Source organism: Lepidochelys kempii, chromosome 9, assembly GCF_965140265.1.
Source record: "Lepidochelys kempii isolate rLepKem1 chromosome 9, rLepKem1.hap2, whole genome shotgun sequence".
Lineage (NCBI taxonomy): Eukaryota > Metazoa > Chordata > Testudines > Cheloniidae > Lepidochelys > Lepidochelys kempii.
Window position 1 is genome coordinate 6,286,218 of NC_133264.1, and position 22,189 is coordinate 6,308,406.

General features: G+C 42.6%; 1 protein-coding gene across 5 annotated transcripts in view; it reads left to right on the top strand.

Annotated features, from left to right (window-relative positions):
• ARMC9 (armadillo repeat containing 9) overlaps positions 1-22,189 on the top strand; it is a 113,982-nt gene that overhangs the window by 17,252 nt on the left and 74,541 nt on the right. For all 5 annotated transcript variants that reach the window (XM_073359129.1, XM_073359128.1, XM_073359130.1 and 2 more), the window contains exons 8-9: positions 9,420-9,577; positions 14,697-14,795. In XM_073359129.1, coding sequence (XP_073215230.1) covers positions 9,420-9,577; positions 14,697-14,795 — 257 coding nt within the window. The remainder of the gene's footprint in view (positions 1-9,419; positions 9,578-14,696; positions 14,796-22,189) is intronic.

Consider the following 22,189-nt stretch of genomic DNA (forward strand, 5'->3'; position numbering starts at 1 on the left):
TCACTCCTAGAGTGCTACTGAAGAGCTAGTCTCTGGGTGTTTCCCAGACTCTTAACATGTTTCAGTAACAAACATGTAGCAAAATCTCCTAATGATACATAACATTTTGACAGAACAATGATGCTCAACAGATTATAATTTTCCAAATGATACCTCACAAGGCATACTTTGTACAAAACATATCATCATAGCGGTGAATATGGAGGTTTTGGGGTGCTATTTTGAGATACAGTGCCTCACAAAAGCAGCCTCTACACAGCTACTTTTAGCGCATTAGTGTAAGTTCTGTTAGCATAAGTCTGTGGATCCGGGTTGGGAGGCTCACTCCCAGATGCAATGCAGACATACCCTAAGGGAGTGGAGCCTAGGTTTCCCTGAATGTCAGTGGGTCTTAAGCACCTGAGTGCTTAAGTCACTTCAGAAAATGAAACTTAGTTGCTTCTGAACATTTTCCCTATGTTCTCTTATATTATGTTGGTTTATTTTACTCTGAGGATTTATTTTTTGTATTCTGCTAATTTGGTTTATTAAAACAAATGAGGTTTGTCTTCTAATGTTGGACGTTTCCGTCATTTGCTTCATTATTTTGTGTTCTGTGTTGCATTTGATTTTATTAAGTAATAGAGGCATCTTTCTAGCTTGTACTTTTCCAAAAGTGAGAGTACTGAGGAAATTACTCCTTTCTGAAATATTAATTTGTTCTCCTGACTTCGGCTATGAGTCTGCATGGGTGTGGCTGTGTAGCTCTGATGGTAGTTTCAGGCCTTAATATGTAGCTCTGTTTTATTCCTTACAATTTAGGTCTGTTTAGACTTTAAAAAAGATTGTTTGAGGCCTGCCTCATCTAAAGGGAATTGGGTCTGAGGTGTGAGCTTTGTGATGTGCTTCCAAAATCTCCTGCAGAAGACTCACAGTGAGATCCATAGTACAGGCTCACTGTTGGAGACATGAGTGAGTGTTTGCTTTATCAATGAAGTAGAAATGCAAACAAAATTAATAAGGGACACATGAATGAAATGTAGCATGGCAAAGAGTTCTGAACACAGCCTTTTGTAAACCGTTGCCAGTCATTAGTCTCTGACATGCTGAAGCACTTTGAGGTTAGACGAGATGGTGTAAATGCTCTGGAGGATGTACTGGAGAGTTTAGAGCGTTTACCTTTCCTGATTAACCTACTGGATGCTCTGGCTCCTCACCTGTTTGCCACAAGACTTTTTTTACCTGTATGGTTTTAAAAGCTGTCTGGGTGGTGTGCTTACCTTACAACTTCCCCTGTAGATTTTTTGTTTGATTAGGCAGATCTGAAGAACTACAAAATGTTGGTGCTGTACAAGCAAAGCCCCAGGAATAGGCACCGACTCTGTAGGTGCTCCAGGGCTGGAGCACCACAGAAAAAAAACAGTGGGTGCTCAGCACCTACCAGACACAGCTGTTCGGCGGCACCCGTGATCAGCTAATCAGGGGTGCTGCCAAACAGCTGTTCAGTGATGCCTCCAAAGAGCTGATCAGCGGCTCAAGTGGGGCGGAGAGCAGCGAATGGGTGGGGGCCTCGGGGAGGGGATGGAGTGGGAACAGAAAGAGGTGGAGCAGAGTAGGGGCGGGAAGAGTCGGGGCCTTGGGGGAAGGGGTGGCATGGGGGTGTGGCCTCAGGACAGAGGAGGGGTGGAGTACCCCCAGGGAAAATGAAAAGTCAGCATCTATGGCCCCCAGGCTTTGCTTTTATCCTGGGTACTTAAAGGAAAATTGAGGAAATAGCATCTTTGGAGATTGACTAGCAGCTTTCTTTTGTATTTCCTGTTGACAAAAACAGTGGCAAGGTTCACACCCATGAATCCATTTTTATAACCTCATAGCATAGATTTTTCTTGTGATGTATTGTGTTTTATTCTGTGATATGAAGACTATGTGGGGCCTTCTGAAATGGAGATTTAGTTTGACAGATGAAAAACAAAAACAACTGAACTTGGAAGGCTACCAAGATGTCCAGGTTCCTAGTTTGAAAGCTAGTAAACCTTTCAGCAGATGACAATGGTTAATTCCTAAAAAATGAGATCTACGGATAATACAAAGCAGCACAGTGCAAAGTGTATAAAATAAAATTTCTGTAGCATCGTGTGGTCTGCATGTGTGGAAAGAATTCTTAAATGTTGAGATGCTTAAATACGTTCTGTGGGATGTACAGGCATTTGGGTGTGTAGTTTTTCCTGCTGACCATAGTTCCAAGAGTTATTCTCATCACTGAAAATGTTCCCCATCAAACTTACGAAAAGCAAATGAACAATGAGTGGATATATGTTTCATGAGTAATATGTTGCAAAGTTTTCTCTGTGTGAACATCTGTCTTTGGATATGTCCAATGGAAATGGTCTTAAATAGGAATCTCCATCATTGGAGGTTAAGAACAGGGTGGACAAACACACCTGTCCGGGATGGTCTAGGTTTTTTTTTGTCCTGCCTCAACGTGTGGGGGCTGGACTTGATGGCTTCTCGAGGGCCCTTCCAGCCCTACATTTTTGTAATTCTATGAATATTTTATAGTTTAGGCAATTGTGTAATTAGATTCCCTCTGTAAGTTTGCTTACCGTGTTGTCATTTTGAAGTTTTGTCCATTTCGAAGTTTTTAATTACCCAGACATCTGTTGGGAAAATAACACAGCAGGGCACGGATTATCCAATAAGTTCTTGGAATGTATTGGAGAAATTTTTTTATTTCAGAAGGTGGAGACAACCACCAGGGGAGAGGCTGTTCTAGATTTGATTTTGACAAATAGAGAGGAACTGGTTGAGAATTTGAAAGTGGAAGGCAGTTTGGGTGAAAGTGATCCTGAAGTGATAGAGTTCATGGTTCTAAGGAATGGTAGGAGGGAAAACAGCAAAATAAAGACAATGGATTTCAAGAAGGCAGATTTTAGTAAACTCAAGGAGTTGGCAGGTATGATCCCATGGGAAGCAAGTCTGAGGGGAAAAACAATAGAAGACAGTTGGCAGTTTTTCAAAGAGACATTATTAAGGGCACAAGAGTAAACCATCCCACTGCATAGAAAAGACAGGGAGTATGGCAAGAGGGCACCCTGGCTTAACCAGGAGATCTTCAATGATCTAAAAATCAAAAAAGAGTCCTAAAAGAAGTAGAAACTAGGTCAAATTACAAAGGATGAATATAAACAAACGACACAAGTATGTAGGGACAAAATTAGAAAGGTCAAGGCAAAGAACGAGATCAAATCAGCTAGAGACATAAAGTGTAACAAGACAATATTCTACAAATACATCAGAAGCACGAGGAAGACCAAGGACAGGTTAGGCCCATTACTCAATGTGGGGAGGAGGGTGAATAATAACAGAAAATGTGGAAAAGGTAGAGGTGTTTAATGACTTCTTTGTTTCGGTTTTCACCCAGAAGGTTGGTGGTGATTGGACGTCTAATGTAGTGAATGCCAGTGAAAATGAGGTCGGATCAGAAGAGGCTAAAATAGGGCAAGAACAAGTTAAAATTACTTGGACAAATTAGATGTCTTCAAGTTACCAGGGCCTGATGAAATGCATCCTAGAATACTCAAGGAGCTGACTGAGGAGATATCTAAGCCATTAGCAATTATCTTTGAGAAGTCATGGAAGACGGGAGAGATTCCAGAGGACTGGAAAAGGGCAAATATAGTGCCCATCTATAAAAAGGGAAATAAGGACAACCCAGGGAATTACAGACTAGTCAACTTAACTTCTGTACCTGGAAAGATAATGGAGCAAATAATTAGGCAATCAGTTTGCAAACATCTAGAAGATAATAAGGTGATAAGTAACAGTCAGCATGGATTTGTCAAAAACAAATTGTGTCAAACCAATCTGATAGCTTTCTTTGACACGGTAATAAGCCTTGTGGATGGGGGGAAGCGGTTGAGTGGTATATCTTGACTTTAGTAAAGCTTTTGATACTGTCCCATATGACCTTATCATAAATAAACTAGGGAAATGCAACCTAGACGGAGCTACTATAAGGTGGGTGCAAAACTGGTTGGAAAACCGTTCCCAGAGAGTAGTTATCAGTGGTTCACAGTCATGCTGGAAGGACATAACGAGTGGGGTCTTGCAGGAATCAGTTCTGGGTCAATATCTTCATCAATTATTTTGATAATGACATACAGAGTATACTTATAAAGTTTGCGGACGATACTAAGCTGGGAGGGGTTGCAAGTGCTTTGGAGGATAGGATTAAAATCCAAAATGACCTGGACAAACTGAAGAAGTGGTCTGAAATAAATAGGATGAAATTCAATAAGGACAAACGCAAAGTACTCCACTTAGGAAGGAACAATCAGTTGCACACATACAAAATGGGAAATGACTGCCTAGGAAGGAGTACTGCAGAAAGGGATCCGGGGGTCATAGTGGACCACAAGTTAAATATGAGTCAACAGTGTAATGCTGTTGTAAAAAAAAAGCGAACATCATTCTGCGATGTGTTAGCAGGAGTGTTGTAATCCAGACACGAGAAGTAATTCTTCTGCTCTACTCCACTCTGATTAGGCCTCAGCTAGAGTATTGTGTCCAGTTCTGGGCAGCACATTTCAGGAAGGAGTGGACAAATTGGAGAGAGTCCAGAGAAGAGCGACAAAAATGATTAAAGGTCTAGAAAACATGACCTCTGAGGGAAGATTGAAAAAGTTGGGTTTGTTTAGTCTGGAAAAGAGAGGATTGAGCAGGGACATAACAGTTTTCAAGTATGTAAAAGGTTGTTACAAGGAAGAGGAAGAAAAACTTTTTCTTAACCTTTGAGGATAGGACAAGAAGCAATGGGCTTAAATTGCAGCAAGGGAGATTTAGGTTGGACAGTAGGGAAAACTTCCTAACTGTCAGGGTGGTTAAGCACTGGAATAAATTGCGTAGGGAGTTGTGGAATCTCCATCATTGGAGATTTTAAAGAACAGGTTAGACAAACACCTGTCAGGAATGGTCTAGATAATTAGTCTTGCCACCAGCGCAGGGGACTGGACTAGATGACCTCTTGAGGTCCCTTCCAATTCTATGATTCTTTATTTTGCCAGATACGTATTTGATCTATGATTTGCCCAAAGATCAGCTGTTATTGGTTCCCACTGAGTTTCTGGCTATCTGCTCTAGAAAAAAATCCCCGAAATGGCTTGACTTGCAGTTGGATACAAAGATGCAGTCACAAATTGCAGCGTCCTGCATCTGCAGGATTCATTATAAGTGACTCTCAGAAAGAGGCAATTCTTTGGGGAGAGGGGAAAGAGAACTGTGAGCATACTATAATTGTCCTTTTATTCACAAACTGCAGAAAACACAGCTTAGAAGTAAGAGAATGCAGCTGCTCTGCATGCTCCATTTCATTTTCATCATTATCTGTGTATATCCAAAAGTTTTTGAATGACTTTTTAAAAAAGATTACATAGTGACTTGTATTTTTTTTTCATTGATAGTGAAAGTTTTATGGAGCAGTTCAGTTTGAGTATTGTCCTTCTGGACAGTTTGATGTAGTTTATGATGTTTGGTGAAACAGTTTTGTCAGAAAATAATTTACTATACAATGATCTGATAGTTTTGTTCACAATTGGCCCATAACGCCTCAAAATTTAACTGGTCTGGGACTGCAAAGGATGGCTTGGAAGGTACTGAGATCAGGTGTCACAGTAACTTTAGTGTTCTGAACTTCCTAAGAATTTGTGCTTGGGATATGCAGTGTAGGCATGTACCACCCTCCGAATGAGGATCTCAAAGCACTTTAGAAACAACAATTCATGTTCACAACACCCCTGTGAGGGAGGGTGGTATTATCCCCATTTTATAGAGTGGGAAACTGAGGCAAAAGGCGGCAAATTTATTTCCTCAAGATCACAGAACAAGTCTCTTATCAAGTAGGGAATAGGATCTAGTTCTTCTGACTCCTGGTCTTGTGTCTTAAGCACTTGTGTGTGCTTTTCCCCATGTGTTCATTTAAAGCTGCATTGTTTCATACTGGGGGAGGGATTGAATGCATTCCTGCCACTCCATAAAACTTTGACATCTGATAAAAGAAGTCCTAGTTCTGTTAAATGTGCTGTAGTAAAGTTGATCTTTGGGAATTTTTCACCAGCTAGTTCCACAGTAAGTATTCAGTCTTGTTTTACAGATAAGTAAGATGCCATCTTCATACCGTAGGAGCAAAGATGGCTGAGTGTCTAGCTACTTTAAAACATACGTTCTAGCAAATAAAAACATCAGCAATAATTGTAGAGTTCCTCTGCTTCCCTTTAAGGCAGTGGTGGGCAACCTGCGGTCTGTCAGGGTAATCCGCTGGTGGGCCGCAAGACAGTGTTTACACTGATTGTCCACCGGCACTGCCACCCGCAGCTCCCAGTGGCCACGGTTCGCTGTTACCGGCCAATGGGAGCTGCAGGAAGTGGCGCGGGCTGCAGGGACGTGCTGTCCGCCGTTTCCCGTAGCTCCCATTGGTGGGCAATGGCGAACCGCGGCCACTGGGAGCTGCGGGTGCTCGTGCCTGCCAATGGTCAACGTAAGCAAACTGTCTCGTGGCCCGCCAGCAGATTTTATAGCTTTTGTTGGCTCATGACCCTGTCCACTATGCCATGCAATTTCAAATTCCCATCTTCTGTTTGTATGTTTATGCCATTATTGGTAGTCAGTAGTGTGATACAGATTGCTGCTGTTCCTGGAGAGCAGGGATCTAGGGATTAGGCTTGAAAACTAAAATTTAAAATAACGTTGTTGTTTAGTTTGTATTGGTGTTCTGTTTACCCCAAAAGCAATTGGATGTGAAAGAACAAAATGTAACAGAAATGTAACCCATTAATGTACCTTATTGTCCCTTTTGTTGTAGAAGGAGTATAAATAAAAGAAAAAGTGGAATTATTTTCTGTGGTCAATATGGGTACAATATACAGTTGAACCTCAGAGTTATGAACACCAGAGTTACAAACTGACTGGTCTACCACACAGCTCATTTGGAACTGGAAGTATGCAATCAAGCATCAGCAGAGACCAAAAAAAAAAAAAAGGCAAATACAGTACAGTACTGTGTTAAATGTAAACTACTAAAAAAAAAGTAAGGGAAAGTTTAAAAAAAGATTTGACAACGTAAGGAAGCTTTCTGTGCTTGTTTCGTTTTAATTAAGATGGTTAAAAGCAGCATTTTTCTTCTGCATAATACCGCTATGAAACTTTACTAAGTCAATGTTTAGTTGTAAACTTTTGAAAGAACAACCATAACATTTTGTTCAGAGTTACAAACATTTCAGAGTTATGAACAACCTCCATTCCCGAGGTGTTCATAACTCTGAGGTTCTACTGTAATTGCAAATTCTGCTAATTGCCAAGTCCATTAGACAGAGGAATTATCTGCCAAAGTACATGGTGAAATTGCCCCCCCACCCTCACCCCAGGGGCTTCTAAGGCAGAAGTTGCAGGGAATTATTGGGGAATTGGTAAAATTCCATGAATGTTGTAATGTAGAAGGATGACTAGATATTTTGAGAGGGCTTTTAAAATTATAGTCTGTACAATTCATTTTTTCTTTAAGTCTAGAATGCATAGTGATTTAGGACAGAGAAAAAGCATTGCACATCTGTATTTACAAAAATAGTCATCACAAATTTTACTACAGGAAATGCTTAGTTAATTCATGTTACCGCCAAAGCACCATGGCTCTCCATGAGTTAGCAATTAAGGGTCCTCCTTCACCTCTTGCTGGTTTTGTCTTTGAAGTGACAGCTCCAACTTCAAAATAACCCTTCTGTTAGAAAATGTTTTACCTCTTGTTGTTTCAAGTAACTTGAATTATGCATTGTAGTCTAAGCCAGTGCTACTCAAAGTGGTGGTCCGCGGACCGGCACGTTGGCTGCTGGTCTGCGCGCACATTGGAAAAAAAAATCGCTGGTCCCCATACCAGATAGCTTGAGAAGCACTGGTCTAAGCTTGAGGTAACAAAGGGTCACATCCTTTGGGACTAAACTGTATTTTGAGTCTGCCTCTGCTCTGAATTCTTGAACCCTGGCTGCAAGGACCAGATGCTGGCTGGATGCAATGGGACCATGATAGTTGAAGCCAGCGGGAAGCCTCTTCACTGTGCCATGGGATTGGAGAGCGCAGCACGCAGATGCAAATTACAAAACAATCCAAACAGAGACTCCAGATGGCTGGAAAAGGGCAAATATAGTGCCCATCTATAAAAAGGGAAATAAAGACTACCCAGGGAATTACAGACCAGTCAGCTTAACTTCTGTACCCAGAAAGATAATGGAGCAAATAATTAAGCAATCAGTTTGCAAACATCTAGAAGATAATAAGGTGATAAATAAACATAGATTTAAGAACAAATCATGTCAAACCAACCTGATAACTTTCTTTGGCAGGGTAACAAGCCTTGAGGATGGGGGGAAGTGGTAGACATGTTATATCTTTACTTTAGTAAAGCTGAATGCATCTGATGAAGTGAGCTGTAGCTCACGAAAGCTTATGCTCATATAAATTTGTTAGTCTCTAAGATGCCACAAGTACTCCTTTTCTTTTGACACTGTCTCACATGACCTCATAAACAAACTAGGGAAATGCAACCTAGATGGAGCTACTAGAAGGTGGGTGCAAAACTGGTTGGAAAACCATTCCCAGAGAATACTTATCAGTGGTTCACAGTCTGCTGGAAGGGCATAACGAGTGGGGTCTTGCAGGGATCAGTTCTGGGTCAATATCTTCATCAACAATTTCATTAATGGCATAGAGAGTGCACTTATAAAGTTTGCAGATGATACCAAGCTGGGAGGGGTTTCAAGTGCTGTGGAGGATAGGATTAAAATCCAAAATGGTCTGGACAAATGGTCTGAATTAAATAGGATGAAATTCAATAAGGACAAATGCAAAGTATTTCTTCCTAAATGGAGTAATCAGTTGCACACATACAAAATGGGAAATGACTACCTAGGAAGGAGCACTGCCCTGAGTGCAGGGGACTGGACTAGATGAAACTCTCGATGTTCCTTCCAGTTCTATGATTCTTTGATAACCAGAGTTCAGTGAATCAAGTTTGTGCTGCACTTTGTCACGCATTTTGTTCTGAATTTCCTTTAATTTCTGATTATTTGGAGGTTTTACATAGAAACAGGTTCCCCCTCTTTACACCTCTATTTTAAGCAGCATCCTCTGGCCTGATGCTTCCAGGGGATTACAATGCCTTATTTGTGGTGACAGAACTTGTAACTGCAGAAGTAATTGTGATAGTAGCTTCATTGAATGGATAGGACAAGAGGGAATTGCCCACAGCTACAAGTGAATTTGTTCTAACTCCATCTTGGGACTAAAAAAATTTCTATGGCAGCAGGCAAAGTTGTTGTCCTGCAAAGCAATAAAACTGTGTTTCTGCCTTTTTTGATCAGACGAATAAGTTGTTTTCTTTTTTAACCTCTTCATAGAAATCTTGCAGCAGCTTCATCAGCAGCTGGTGGAGGCTGAGCACAGGAGCATGACCTACCTTAAACGGTTTAATAAAATCCAGGTAGACTATCACAATCTCATCGGGGTCACTGCTGAGCTGGTGGATTCCCTCGAGGCCACAGTCAATGGCAAGATGGTAAGATGAGCCCCAAGTGTGTACATGGTTCTGCTTTAGGAAATGGAAGTAGAATCTGCCTGAAGTGCAAGTTAAGATTAATGGTAGCTCAGTGTTTCTGTAAGTACAGTATGCATTTAATAGACAAACGGAAATCTTGGGGAGAGATTCTCCCTTTATCCCTGCATGCTGCTCTGGTAGGATAAAGGCGCCACAAAGGGCTGGAATAGAATTACCCCAGCTCGGGAACAGTATACTGCAAGCATAATTGTTTCTATGCTGCTCCCCTTGTGGGCTCTGGCATAGGGGTAGGAAGGGGGAATCTCCATAGCGCACAATTGTATGGAGATTATGGACTGTGGCACAGCACATGACAGCCCTTGGGAGGCTGCTTTAAATTAGAGACACCCCCTGAGCGTTTCTAGTTTATACCAGTCTCCCAGCTAACCCAGGATCTGGGTGGTGCAAGGGTGTTTGCCCTCCATCCCCCAAGCTGAACTTTGTGTTATGTTAACTTAGTTAGTAAAGAAAAATTCCCACGAAGAAGGGGAGTTGTCTCTGTGCAGAGAGGCTCAGATCCCTATCTGTGACTCAGGAATGCACAGCCCAACTTCGGGTAGAGGCATTGCAAAGATGTCCTTGAAAGTCTGTCTCTGTTCTTCAGCCTGGCCTAAGGCCTGATCTACACTACAAAGTTGGGTCAATGTAAGGCAGCTTACCTCAACCTAACTCTGTAAGCGTCTGCACTATAGTGTTGCTCCCACTGATGTAACTCGCCCACTACACCGACCTCATAACTCCACCTCCGTGAGAGGTGTAGCACTTAGGTCAATGTAGTTAGGGTGAGGCAGTGTCTGTTTAGACGCTACGTTACTTACGTTGCCTGTTGGCTTTCAGCCCTGTGCGGGGCTCACGGCTGTCAGAGCCCCACGGTACCCTACAAAGTTAAGTCGGTAGAAGTGTTTCTGGTGAGGATGCACACCACCGACAGAGAGGGCATAATGTGGACATGAACCACTGTAGTAATTACTGAGGTCGACATACAGCCACCAAACTTAGGTCGACTTAATTATGTAGTATAGACAAGGCCTGACTCTGTGCTGGTCTAGTCTTCCAATATAACTTGGAACAGCCTGAAGGTTTTTCTTAATTATGCTGGCTACCGGTAGCTTCCAGGGGCTGTTAAGGTAGCCATGGATTGCTGGCTGTGGGAGAGCGGAGGTTGGAGTCACTACACTTGCTCTGTGCCACTGAAGGATCCCCCTACACTAGGGTGAACATCTTGTGGCTGGTGACCAGGGCTGGATTAATGCAGGGGTTTTAGGGGCTGCAGCCCAGGGTCTCGGGCTAAGGGTGGCCTCTGCAAAAATAAATCCATAATTATGTACAATTCAGAGGTCACCAACCCATTGATTGCGATCAACTGGTCGATCTTGGAGTTTCTGCCAGTCGATCGTGATCTCCAGGCCCATAAAAGTCCAGCGGCACAGCAGGGCTCAGGCAGGTTGCCTGCATGCCATGGCCTCACACCACTCCCGGAAGAGGCTGGCTGCTGGCACGTCTTTGTGGCCCTGGCAGGGAGGCGGCTCCATGCGCTGCCCCTGCCCCCAGCACCATCCCTGCAGCTCCCATTGGCCAGGAACTAGCCAATGGGAGCTGCGGGGGTGGCGCTTGTGGCGCGGGCAGCGCATGGAGACATGCTTCCCCCCCAGGGGCGCACGGAGACGTGCCAGCAGCTGACCACTTCCGGGAGCAGCGTGGGGCTATGGCTGGCAGGCAGGCAGGCAGCCTGCCTGAGCCCTGCTGTGCTGCCAGCTGGGAGCTGCCTGTTGTAAGCGCCTCGTGGATGGAGCCTGCACATCGCACCCCCTCCTGCACCGCAAACCCCTGCCCCAGGTCAGAATCCCCTTCTGCACCCAAACTCCCTCCCAGAGCCCACACCCCTCACCCTTTTCTTCACCCCAACACTCTGCCCTAGCCTGGAGCCTCCTTCTGTACCCAAACTCCCTCCCAGAAAGAAACTAATATAACAGCTGTTCTAAGGTAAGAAGTAGGCTATTTTGAATTAACTTAACTATATTCTACATGTTTTAAGACTGAAATGTAACCGCAAACTGGCTTTATGTTAATTAAAAGGCAAGTTTAGTATAGCGTTAATAGCCTCAGTGCCATAATTGTGATCATTTTGTTCTAAATTAGGAAAAAGACTTGTATACAGGGGCCCCACAAAATCTAATAGCCCCGGGCCCACAGGAGAGTTAATCCGGTGCTGTGGTGACTCTGAGTTTAGGGTTGCTTTCTGCTGACGAAGCAGTGTTAAAGTGGCACCATGAAAGGAATTTATGATCTGCCACAGTGTGTGGACTTTGCTGTAGAACAGGGTGGGAAAGGTGCCTGATCACACTAGCTTTGAAAATAGTTGGGAGTAAATGTCCAGTCATTCGTTGCTCCCATTCCCTAGCTTGGTGCAGTGCTGTCCAAAGTGATAGTCCCTGTGTTCTTACATGGAGCTGTGTCAGGCTAAGGAGGTATTATTTTGACTTTTGTTTTCCTTTGCACTCAAAGCTCAGGAAAGTGCATCATCTGATCCTTCCCAAATGTGTCCAGCTGGTGGTGCTCCTGAGTTGTAGATCAATGTTTCTACCCTGGCTCTGACTTCAGGATGGTTTTGGGACACTATCATAGGGCCTAATCACATCAGCCGCACTATCAGAGGCTCGTTTACCTGCACATCTACCAATGTGATAGATGCCATCATGTGCGAGCAATGCCCCTCTGCCATGGACATTGGTCAAACTGGACAGTCTCTGCGTAAAAGAATAAATGGACACAAATCAGATGTCAAGAATTATAACATTCAAAAACCAGTCGGAGAACACTTCAGTCTCTTTGGTCACTCGATTACAGACCTGAAAGTGGCAATTCTTCAACAAAAAAACTTGAAAAACAGACTCCAACGAGAGACTGCTGAATTGGAATTAATTTGCAAACGGGATACAATTAACTTAGGCCCACCTTGATTATCACTACAAAAGATTCACCCCCCCACCCCACCCCCAATGGTAATAGCTCACCTTACCTGAAAAAGAAAAGGAGTACTTGTGGCACCTTAGAGACTAACCAATTTATTTGAGCATGAGCTTTCGTGAGCTACAGCTCACTTCATCAGATGTTTACCGTGGAAACTGCAGCAGACTTTATATACACACAGAAATCATGCCATTTACAACGCACACTTTGCTTCTCTACACTGCGGACTCACCTTACCTGATCACTCTTGTTACAGTGTGTATGGTGACATCCATTGTTTCATGTTCTCTGTGTATATAAAATCTCCCCACTGTATTTTCCACTTCAAGCATCCGATGAAGTGAGCTGTAGCTCACGAAAGCTTATGCTCAGATAAATTTGTTAGTCTTTAAGGTGCAACAGGTACTCCTTTTCTTTTTAAGGTGGTTTTGAACTTTGAATAGAATCATGATGGAAGTATATTAGTTCTGATTGAAAGTATTGGTGTGTCCCTGCCCATCACTTCGTAAAAAAAACAAACAATACAGTTGTGGCCCCAAACTGGACTATTTAAAATAATGTTGTTTTACACTTTGAGGGCTTCAGGAACCTTGCTACTGCAGCTGTTAGGCGGGGTCTAAGAGATATCACGAACTGGGGTTCCCTGGAGAGGAAAGAGCAGGCTTCTCAGCTACTGAAGAGCTTTCAGCTGCTTTGAGGCAGGTAGATCCCCGTCCAGGAGCCCCTGTACTCAGCAAGGGGGAATGAAGTGTGAACATCCCAACCCTCAAATCCCCGATATCCAGGAAGCATATGGCCATTTCCCTGGGAGGCAGAGCTGTTGTGATTTTATTTTCCCAAAACCCTAAAGCTCACTGTAAACAACATTAGAATTGTATGAAATGAAGCACAAAAATGTATATGTACGTGACATGCGCTTACTCTCTCTCCTGGATAGCTGTCTGTGTATGCTTTGAGCTCTATCATTTGTTTAGGCAGGATTATGGTGAGTTGTTACCACATAATTCTCAGCAGTATTGCCATTTTAGTATTTATTCTTGGTTTAACTTCCCTTTTAACAAAAGAAAACTTGTACATAGACTTTAATGTGTTGAATTTTCATTTTTGGCGCTTCCTTATAAAACCACTTACTGCAGTGGTTTCCCAAAACATGTATAGACTAATAGAATATCAGGGTTGGAAGGGACCTCAGGAGGTCATCTAGTCCAATCTGCTGCTCAAAGCAGGACCAATCCCCAGTTTTTGGCCCAGATTCCCAAACGGCCCCCTCAAGGATTGAACTCACAACCCTGAGTTTAGCAGGCCAATGCTCAAACCACTGAGCTATCCCAAATCTAAGGTGACCCACCAACTCCATTTTGTCTTTTTTTTTTTTATTTTTTTTTTTGTGACATCCTCCTCCCCCCACCAGGATCCAAATTAGTCAGGAGGCCCCAAATTCATAGGCCAGCATCCTTTGCTTCCTCCTGCTCCTTGGTGCCCCACCAAGGAGGCACCAGCCACCCACACCGGCCACCTTGGTACTGCAACCCTAATCCTAGCCGAGTGCAGAGGGGAAGCCCCAGGGTAGGGTGGTAGAGAGTGAATCCACCCTGCGCTCACCTTGCAGAGACAGCTCCAGTCCCATGTAGCTGGGCCCAGCTCCCTGCTCTGGGCATTGTGACCTGGTGCACAGAGTCGCAGTGCCATTCAGGTTTGCCGTCATGGAGGGGCAGTGAGTCCAAATTTGAGTGAGTGGTGCTGCAATCTGGTGCAAAGGGTCGCAGCACCACTCAAGTTTGTCCTGTCCATCCCCCTTCATGAACGGTGGCTGGGACAAATGTGGGTGGGCTGTGACTCCATGTGCCAGGTCACAAAATCCAGAACTGGGCCCAGCCCCTGGGGAGAGAAGCCACTGCTGCAGCGTGATTACGGGGCAGGTTTGCTCCCCCTTCCTACCCTCTCCTCCGCATGCAGGGTCTCACCTCCACACCGGGTCCAAGACCCATCTAGAACTTTCCTGTGACCCACTGATAGGTTGGGAAACATTGACTTCCTGTACAAGTACCTGGCTGAAGTCAAATGGAAATGTTATGTAATTTCATGTGCTTGGTTTGTTTCTTTATTTTAGATCACACCAGAATATCTTCAAAGTGTCTGTGTTCGTTTGTTTAGCAATCAAATGAGACAAAGTATAGCACATAGTATTGACTTCACAAGGCCTGGAACTGTAAGTACAATCAATTTGCTCTTATCTCTGTAGCCATCTTAAAATACAATACTCATTAAGCTGTATATTTAGGCTTGGAAGGATGAGCTGTTCATTGGTAAATGTCAATTTTGCCATACATACACACACAAATGAAAAATATTTCCATCAATGACAGGAATATGCAGATGGACAAAATAAGAAAAATGCTGATTGAGAACTTAGTAGAGTTCAGTTTATGGATATTTACTCTGTATATTTTGACATGTGATGTTGACAGTTTGTGTTTTACTGGTTATAAAACTTTAACTTTTGAATCTCAGTGTCTGTTGTCATTAAATTTATGGGGTAGGTCAGACAATTATTTAATTAAAATGATTAAAAAAATTAAAAATGCTTAAAAATATATATCAAAATTATCCACTGAATTCTTTAAAAAAATCAGATTCTGTCAAGCCTACGTATATTCATAGATTCATAGATATTTAGGTCAGAAGGGACCATTATGATCATCTAGTCTGACCTCCTGCACAATGCAGGCCACAGAATTTCACCCACCACTCCTAAAAAAGACCTCACACCTATATCTGTGCTATTGAAGTCCTCAAATTGTAGTTTGAAGACCTCAAGGAGCAGAGAATCCTCCAGCAAGTGACCCGTGCCCCATGCTACAGAGGAAGGCGAAAAACCTCCAGGGCCTTCCAATCTGCCCTGGAGGAAAATTCCTTCCCGACCCCAAATATGGCGATCAGCTAAACCCTGAGCATATGGGCAAGATTCATCAGCCAGATACTACAGAAAATTCTTTCCCGGGTAACTTGGATCTTACCCCATCTAAAAACCCATCACAGGCCATTGGGCCTATTTACCATGAATATTTAATTACCAAAACCATGTTATCCCATCATACCATCTCCTCCATAAACTTATCGAGTTTAATCTTAAAGCAAGATAGATCTTTTGCCCCCACTACTTCCCTCGGAAGGCTATTCCAAAACTTCACTCCTCTGATGGTTAGAAACCTTCGTCTAATTTCTAATCTAAATTTCCTAGTGGCCAGTTTATATCCATTTGTTCTTGTGTCCACATTGGTATTGAGTTTAAATAATTCCTCTCCCTCTCTGGTATTTATCCCTCTGATATATTTATAGAGAGCAATCATATCTCCCCTCAACCTTCTTTTAGTTAGGCTAAACAAGCCAAGCTCCCTGAGTCTCCTTTCATAAGACAAGTTTTCCATTCCTCGGATCATCCTCGTAGCCCTTCTCTGTACCTGTTCCAGTTTGAATTCATCCTTCTTAAACATGGGAGACCAGAACTGCACACAGTATTCCAGGTGAGGTCTCACCAGTGCCTTATATAACGGTACTAAAACCTCCTTATCCCTACTGGAAATACCTCTCCTGATGCATCCCAAGACGACATTAGCTTTTTTCACAGCCATATCACATTGGCAGCTCATAGTCAACCTATGATCAACCAATACTCCAAGGTCCTTTTCCTCCTCCGTTACTTCTAGTTGATGCGTCCCTAGCTTATAACTAAAATTCTTGTTATTAATCCCTAAATGCATGACCTTACACTTCTCACTATTAAATTTCATCCTATTCCTATTACTCCAGTTTACAAGGTCATCCAGATCCTCCTGTAGGGTATCCCTGTCCTTCTCTAAATTAGCAATACCTCCCAGCTTTGTATCATCTGCAAACTTTATTAGCACACTCCCACTTTTTGTGCCCAGGTCAGTAATAAAAAGATTAAATAAGATTGGTCCCAAAACTGATCCTTGAGGAACTCCACTGGTAACCTCCCTCCAACTTGACAGTTCACCTTTCAGTAGGACCCGTTGTAGTCTCCCCTTTAACCAATTCCCTATCCACCTTTCAATTTTCCTATTGATGCCCATCTTATCCAATTTAACTAATAATTCCCCATGTGGCACAGTATCAAACGCCTTACTAAAATCTAAATAAATTAGATCCACAATAAATTAGATCCATATTGCACCAGGGACGTAAGATTATGACCCTGTGTGTAAAATGTAAGGAGTAATGTACACCACGCTGACATGAGGTTATGATTACATTTTGGGCTTCTAATGACCATGGGTATATTGCCAGTTCCATGAGATGGAATTGCAGCCTCATATATAGGCTTCTGAGGCATCTTTATTTTATAATACATGATGAACCACATTGCTGTTAAGAATCTACAGACATACTTTGTCTCATTTAGTTCCACTGTAGGCCTGCATCCAGGTTCTGTGGGTAAATACCTTAGCTCCTGTCGATGGACTCCCTGGAAGGCCTGATGGTTCTTTCCCAACTCATTCTCTCAGTCATACTCTGTCAGATGGCTGCACTGGAGCTACAGTGCTGTTTTCCCTTTCTGTCCCTCTCTATGATGAGTCAGGGCTAGATTTGCAGAGGTATTTAGGCACCTAAAGATGCAGATAGGTGCCTAGTGGAATTTATAAAAGCACCGAAGAAGGTTAGGCATGTACCTCCCATTGAAATGTTGGCTCTCTAAATATCTAAGACACTGAAGTGTGAGGTATTTAATTAACGTGTAAATATTATTGAATGGCTTTAAACTTTAACTGTACATTTGTTTTATGTACTTGAATTTTCTCGTTTCTTTTGACAACGTTAATATTAATTAAAATATTGTGTTCCATGACTTTGTCTTTCGTAAACTAAAATGATGACTTTTCCCATTTTTTTGGCCATGACTGCACCAAGCCTTCCTCACGGTATAGTGATAGTTTGTGATATGTAAAAGGAACAACAAAAGGAAGCAAGAATTTTTGCTGATCTGTTTCATTTGCCATTCCAGCTGATCTTTGTAATGACAATATATAGATTAGTTGGTTGTACAAAGAGGAGAGGATTGTTTACGTGTTCCATACCCTTTTTTGTGTTTTTGTTTAGGAGAATGGAGTACACCTCACAGATCACCATGCTCAGTGTACCATAGTGGTCAGGGTTGCTTTCTCTGACTTGCAATATAAAACGCTGTGCCTCCACTAGCCTTTTTCAAAAAAATCTTCCACTGCCATAGTTCCCCTGGTGCAGCTCATTTAGTGGTAGCAACAGTGGGGAGTGCTAATGTGAACAGGCAAATATTTACTATCCTGTCATTGTAGACTTACTCTGAGCTGGGTTAGATGACAGTGATAAAATGCAGGTGTCTTTTCTACATTTGTGCTCCCTTGTTACTGCTGTTGGCACAGATCCACGAACAGCAGTGCAACAGTGGGTAACTTGCCATGCAAGACTAGCATAGACCCAACCTGAAAGGCAAATGATTCCTTTCTTTGTCCCTTCTTTAGATGATTTAAACCCTGGTTCTGACACCATGATGCCCGAGGGCAATATGGACACTTGGGAGGCTACTGTACAGATGTTGTTTTTGTTTGTTACAATATTTTTTTATTCTGTGTATGATATTGTGTTCAGTTCTACTGAAGGTTCTCCACTGTGAAAACACTGTATCTCTGGTGGATCCCACTACTTTCCTCCTGCTCTACTCCTCACTCTCTAGTCCCTGAGCTGTGACTATGACCACAGCTATAAGAGAGCCAGTTACAACACAATTGTCACCTGGCCTGATTACAAGAGGATTCAAATTTGTAGTGTTGGTGGGATCTTATCACGTTGTCAACCAAGGTTAGCCAAGATTTGGGGACAGGGTTAACTAGAGTCTGCCCGGCAGATCTTAACCACATAGCAAGCAGCTCCTCTGACTCAGTCCTTTCATCCTTCTGAATGATAGAGTTCTTGTTTGTTTCCAATTTATACAGTGAGCCTCCCAGAACCACTCTAGGTGTGTGAACAATGAATAGTTAGAAACTCAAACAAGAATAGTAATGTAAAAAAATTAAAACCTGACCTGCCCAGCCCAGTCCATTTTCTTAGATAAAGCTGAAATAACTTGGCATTTCACAAAGTCAGGGACTTCTTCCTTGTCCATTTCTATGGTATGCTGCAGCACTCCCAATCTTTGCTGACCCGGAAAGCAGAAAAGACTAGGACTAGAAATCAAATCCAGGTCTCCAGCATGGCAGTGCAGATTAGTCACAAGGCTGCTGTGAAAAGAAAAGGAGGACTTGTGGCACCTTAGAGACTAACAAATTTATTAGAGCATAAGCTTTCATGAGCTACAGCTCACTTCATCAGATGCATACAGTGGGAAATATAGTGGGGAGATTTTATATACACAGAGAACATGAAACAAAAGCTACTATGGTAGCCTATCACTCTTTCTTTCAAAATTTCCAAATAACTGGTTATTATGCAACTACATGTTTTATCTGTCCTTAAGTAGTTTCAGCTTTTCACATAAGCTTTGGAATAAAGCTAGAGGCACTGTGTCCCAAGTGATATAGGCCAGAATCAGCCATCAGAATCTGAACCTGTAACATCTGTGCTGGGTATGTGTTGGAAGCTCACTTCACTGTTGACTTTAAACCAGTCAGAGAGACCAAAATATGGCCTCTCCAGCTACTCTAGGGGCTTTTCTACATGGTGTATTAGTGCACACCTCTGGGGTGTCAGTTTTAGTCCACATCAGTGTGCCAGATAGTTCACACCAGCAAGGTCCACGTGGGCCAGTTAATGTGTGACACACTGATGCTGACTAGAATTTACATCCCCACTGGGATGCACTAACTCAAAATGTAGACAAACCATCAGTAACTGTCTTCCCCCACTTATAAAGCTCTCTCTGACCTCTCTTTTGTCACAAAGGGCTCAGTCCTGCCCTCAAATACACTGCAGTGCCTTGTGTTTTTCTCAAATAAGTTACTCACACAGCATACATGAATGAACTCAAGTGTCAGAGCAGAATTGAGTCTTAATGCTGTAGACGACAGTTCTCTGTTGTACAAAAGAAATAAGGCTGTATACCTTGGAGTACATTCTTAAAAAAGGATTTCCTTTGTTTGTTCTATTTTGTTCCCCGCTCATTGAGCGTTGCTCTCAGTTTGGACATAAGAACGTAAGAATGGCCCTACTGGGTCAGACCAAGGGTCCATCTAGCCCAGGATCCTGACTTCCGACAGTGGCCAGTGCCAGGTGCCCCAGAGGGAATGAACAGAACAGGGAATCATCAAGTGATCCATCCCCTGTCACTCATTCCCAGCTTCTGGCAAACAGAGGCTAGGGATATCATCCCTGCCCATCCTGGCTAATAGCCATTGATGGACCTATCCTCCATGAATTTATCTAGTTCTTTTTTGAGCCCTGTTATGGTCTTGGCCTTCACAGCGTCCTCTGGCAAAGAGTTCCACAGGTTGACTGTGCATTGTGTAAAGAAATACTTCCTTTTGTTTGTTGCCTATTCATTTCATTTGGTGACCCCTAATTCTTGTGTTATGAGAAGTAGTAAACAACACTTCCTTATCTACTTTCTCTACAACAGTCATGATTTTATAGACCTCAATCATATCTCCCCTTAGCCATCTCTTTTCCAAGCTGAAAAGTCCCAGTCTTATTAATCTCTCCTTATAGGGAAGCTGTTCCATACCCCTAATCATTTTTGTTGCCCTTTTCTGAACCTTTTCCAATTTCAAAATATATTTTTTGAGATGGGGTGACCACATCTGCACAAGTATTCAAGTATGGTGGGCATACCATGGAGTTATATAGAGGCAACATGATATTTTTAAATGAGTCATTTTATGGGTTGGGAAAGTGTTGTGGTGGAATACAAAATTCTGAGGTCTCTGGGTGGTCATATAATTGTAATCAAAGGCAGAGTGTGTCAGCTTGTTGAGTGTACTGTTATCACACAAGAATACACATCTTAATGTATCATAGTGTGGTTAGAAGCCTATCCTTCCATTTGAAAGGAGTCCAAAGCAGAGGAGTAAACCTAAAAGCTAGATGTTCCCACTGGACTGACTTCCAGGATTCAGGCATGGATGTCTCGACAAGCGTAAGAGTTAGGCCAGGGCAATGCTGTGGACGAAGGGGTCTGGATCTGAGAATGGGAAGTCAAAGCAGGAGTGCTGGCAGTTCTGAAAAAGCAAAGATGGATTTGAAGCATTTAAAGAGATGATCAAATTCCTAACTTTCTGAAGTTCAGTAAGCTGGTGGGTAAGTTTAAAAATGATTGTATTTGACTTTAAAATATATATTTAGTCCCGCCCCAGGGCTGGTTGTGCTGTGGCCTGTCTGCCAAATGCTGCCCAGAGAGTTCCATAATAAGGCTCTCATCTTTTTAATATAGAGCGTGGATCAAACTGGGGCATTAGGTGTTCCCTGGGTAACAACTGTCTTTCATCGATACTAAAGTCCTCTGTGAATAATGGACTAGGACCGGTAGGGTATATCTACACTGCAATAAAGACCCTAAGCACAGCCATGGTTGGCTCAGTTCAGCTTACTTGTGCTGTTGGGCTAAAACTTGCGGTGTAGACATTTGGGTTTGGGATGGAGCTTGGGGTCTGAAGCTTTGCAAGGGTGTGGGGGCTCCAGCCCATGCCTGAACGTCTACCCTGCAGTTTTTAGCCTGAGCCCCATGAGCCCAAGTGAATTGACCCAGGCTCTGAGAATCAGTGTCTGGTTTTTTTGTTTTTTTTTTATTGCAATGTAGATGTACCCCTGGTTGCCATCTCTGAAGTCATATCTGTTTAATGCAAGCAAGGTATGGCTAACAGGCTTCTGGCTACTTGACACTGTGGGGCTTGATCCTTCAAAGTGCTGAACACTCTGACCTAGTCCAGCACAGCTCCTAAGCACATGCTTATCTTTAAGCACATGAATAGTCCCCTTAACTTCATTAGGACTATTGACATGCTTAAAGTTAGGTATATGCTGAAGGGTTTTGCTAGGTTGGAACCAGTGTGCTTAGCATCTTGCAGGATCAAGCTTATGGTCTTCAGCTGAGTAAAACTCGTTGCCCCGTACTACTTTCTACATTGCAGTATGGGGTATGCTTCCTGTTTGTGAGATTGATAGCCTTTGCATAATAAATACATATTGTTAATCCTTTATAATTCAGATGTAAATATTTGTTTTGGATTAAAACTTGACATTCAAGGTGTCAGCCTCATGAACACTTTAAAACATTTTCTCAGTTGAAGGAATAATTTTACAAGTTTAAATACATTTGTTTTTAAAGCTTTTCAGACCATAGTCCCCTCAACAGTTATTTGGCAGAAGAAAACTAAGTTTCTCTAACTAAAATGTTTAATTATAAATGAAGACTGTATTTTAATTTGCACACTAAGGACCCAATCTTGCAAAGATTCAAGCATGAGTAGTCTCAAATAAGATTATGCATGAGTAAATTACTCTCATACTTAAGTCTCTGCAGGATTGGCCTCTAAATTTTAGCCCACTTGAGTGTATTTTAGACCACTGGTTATCTTCTGTTTTGATCCTAGATTAGTCTGATGAAAAATGGTCTTC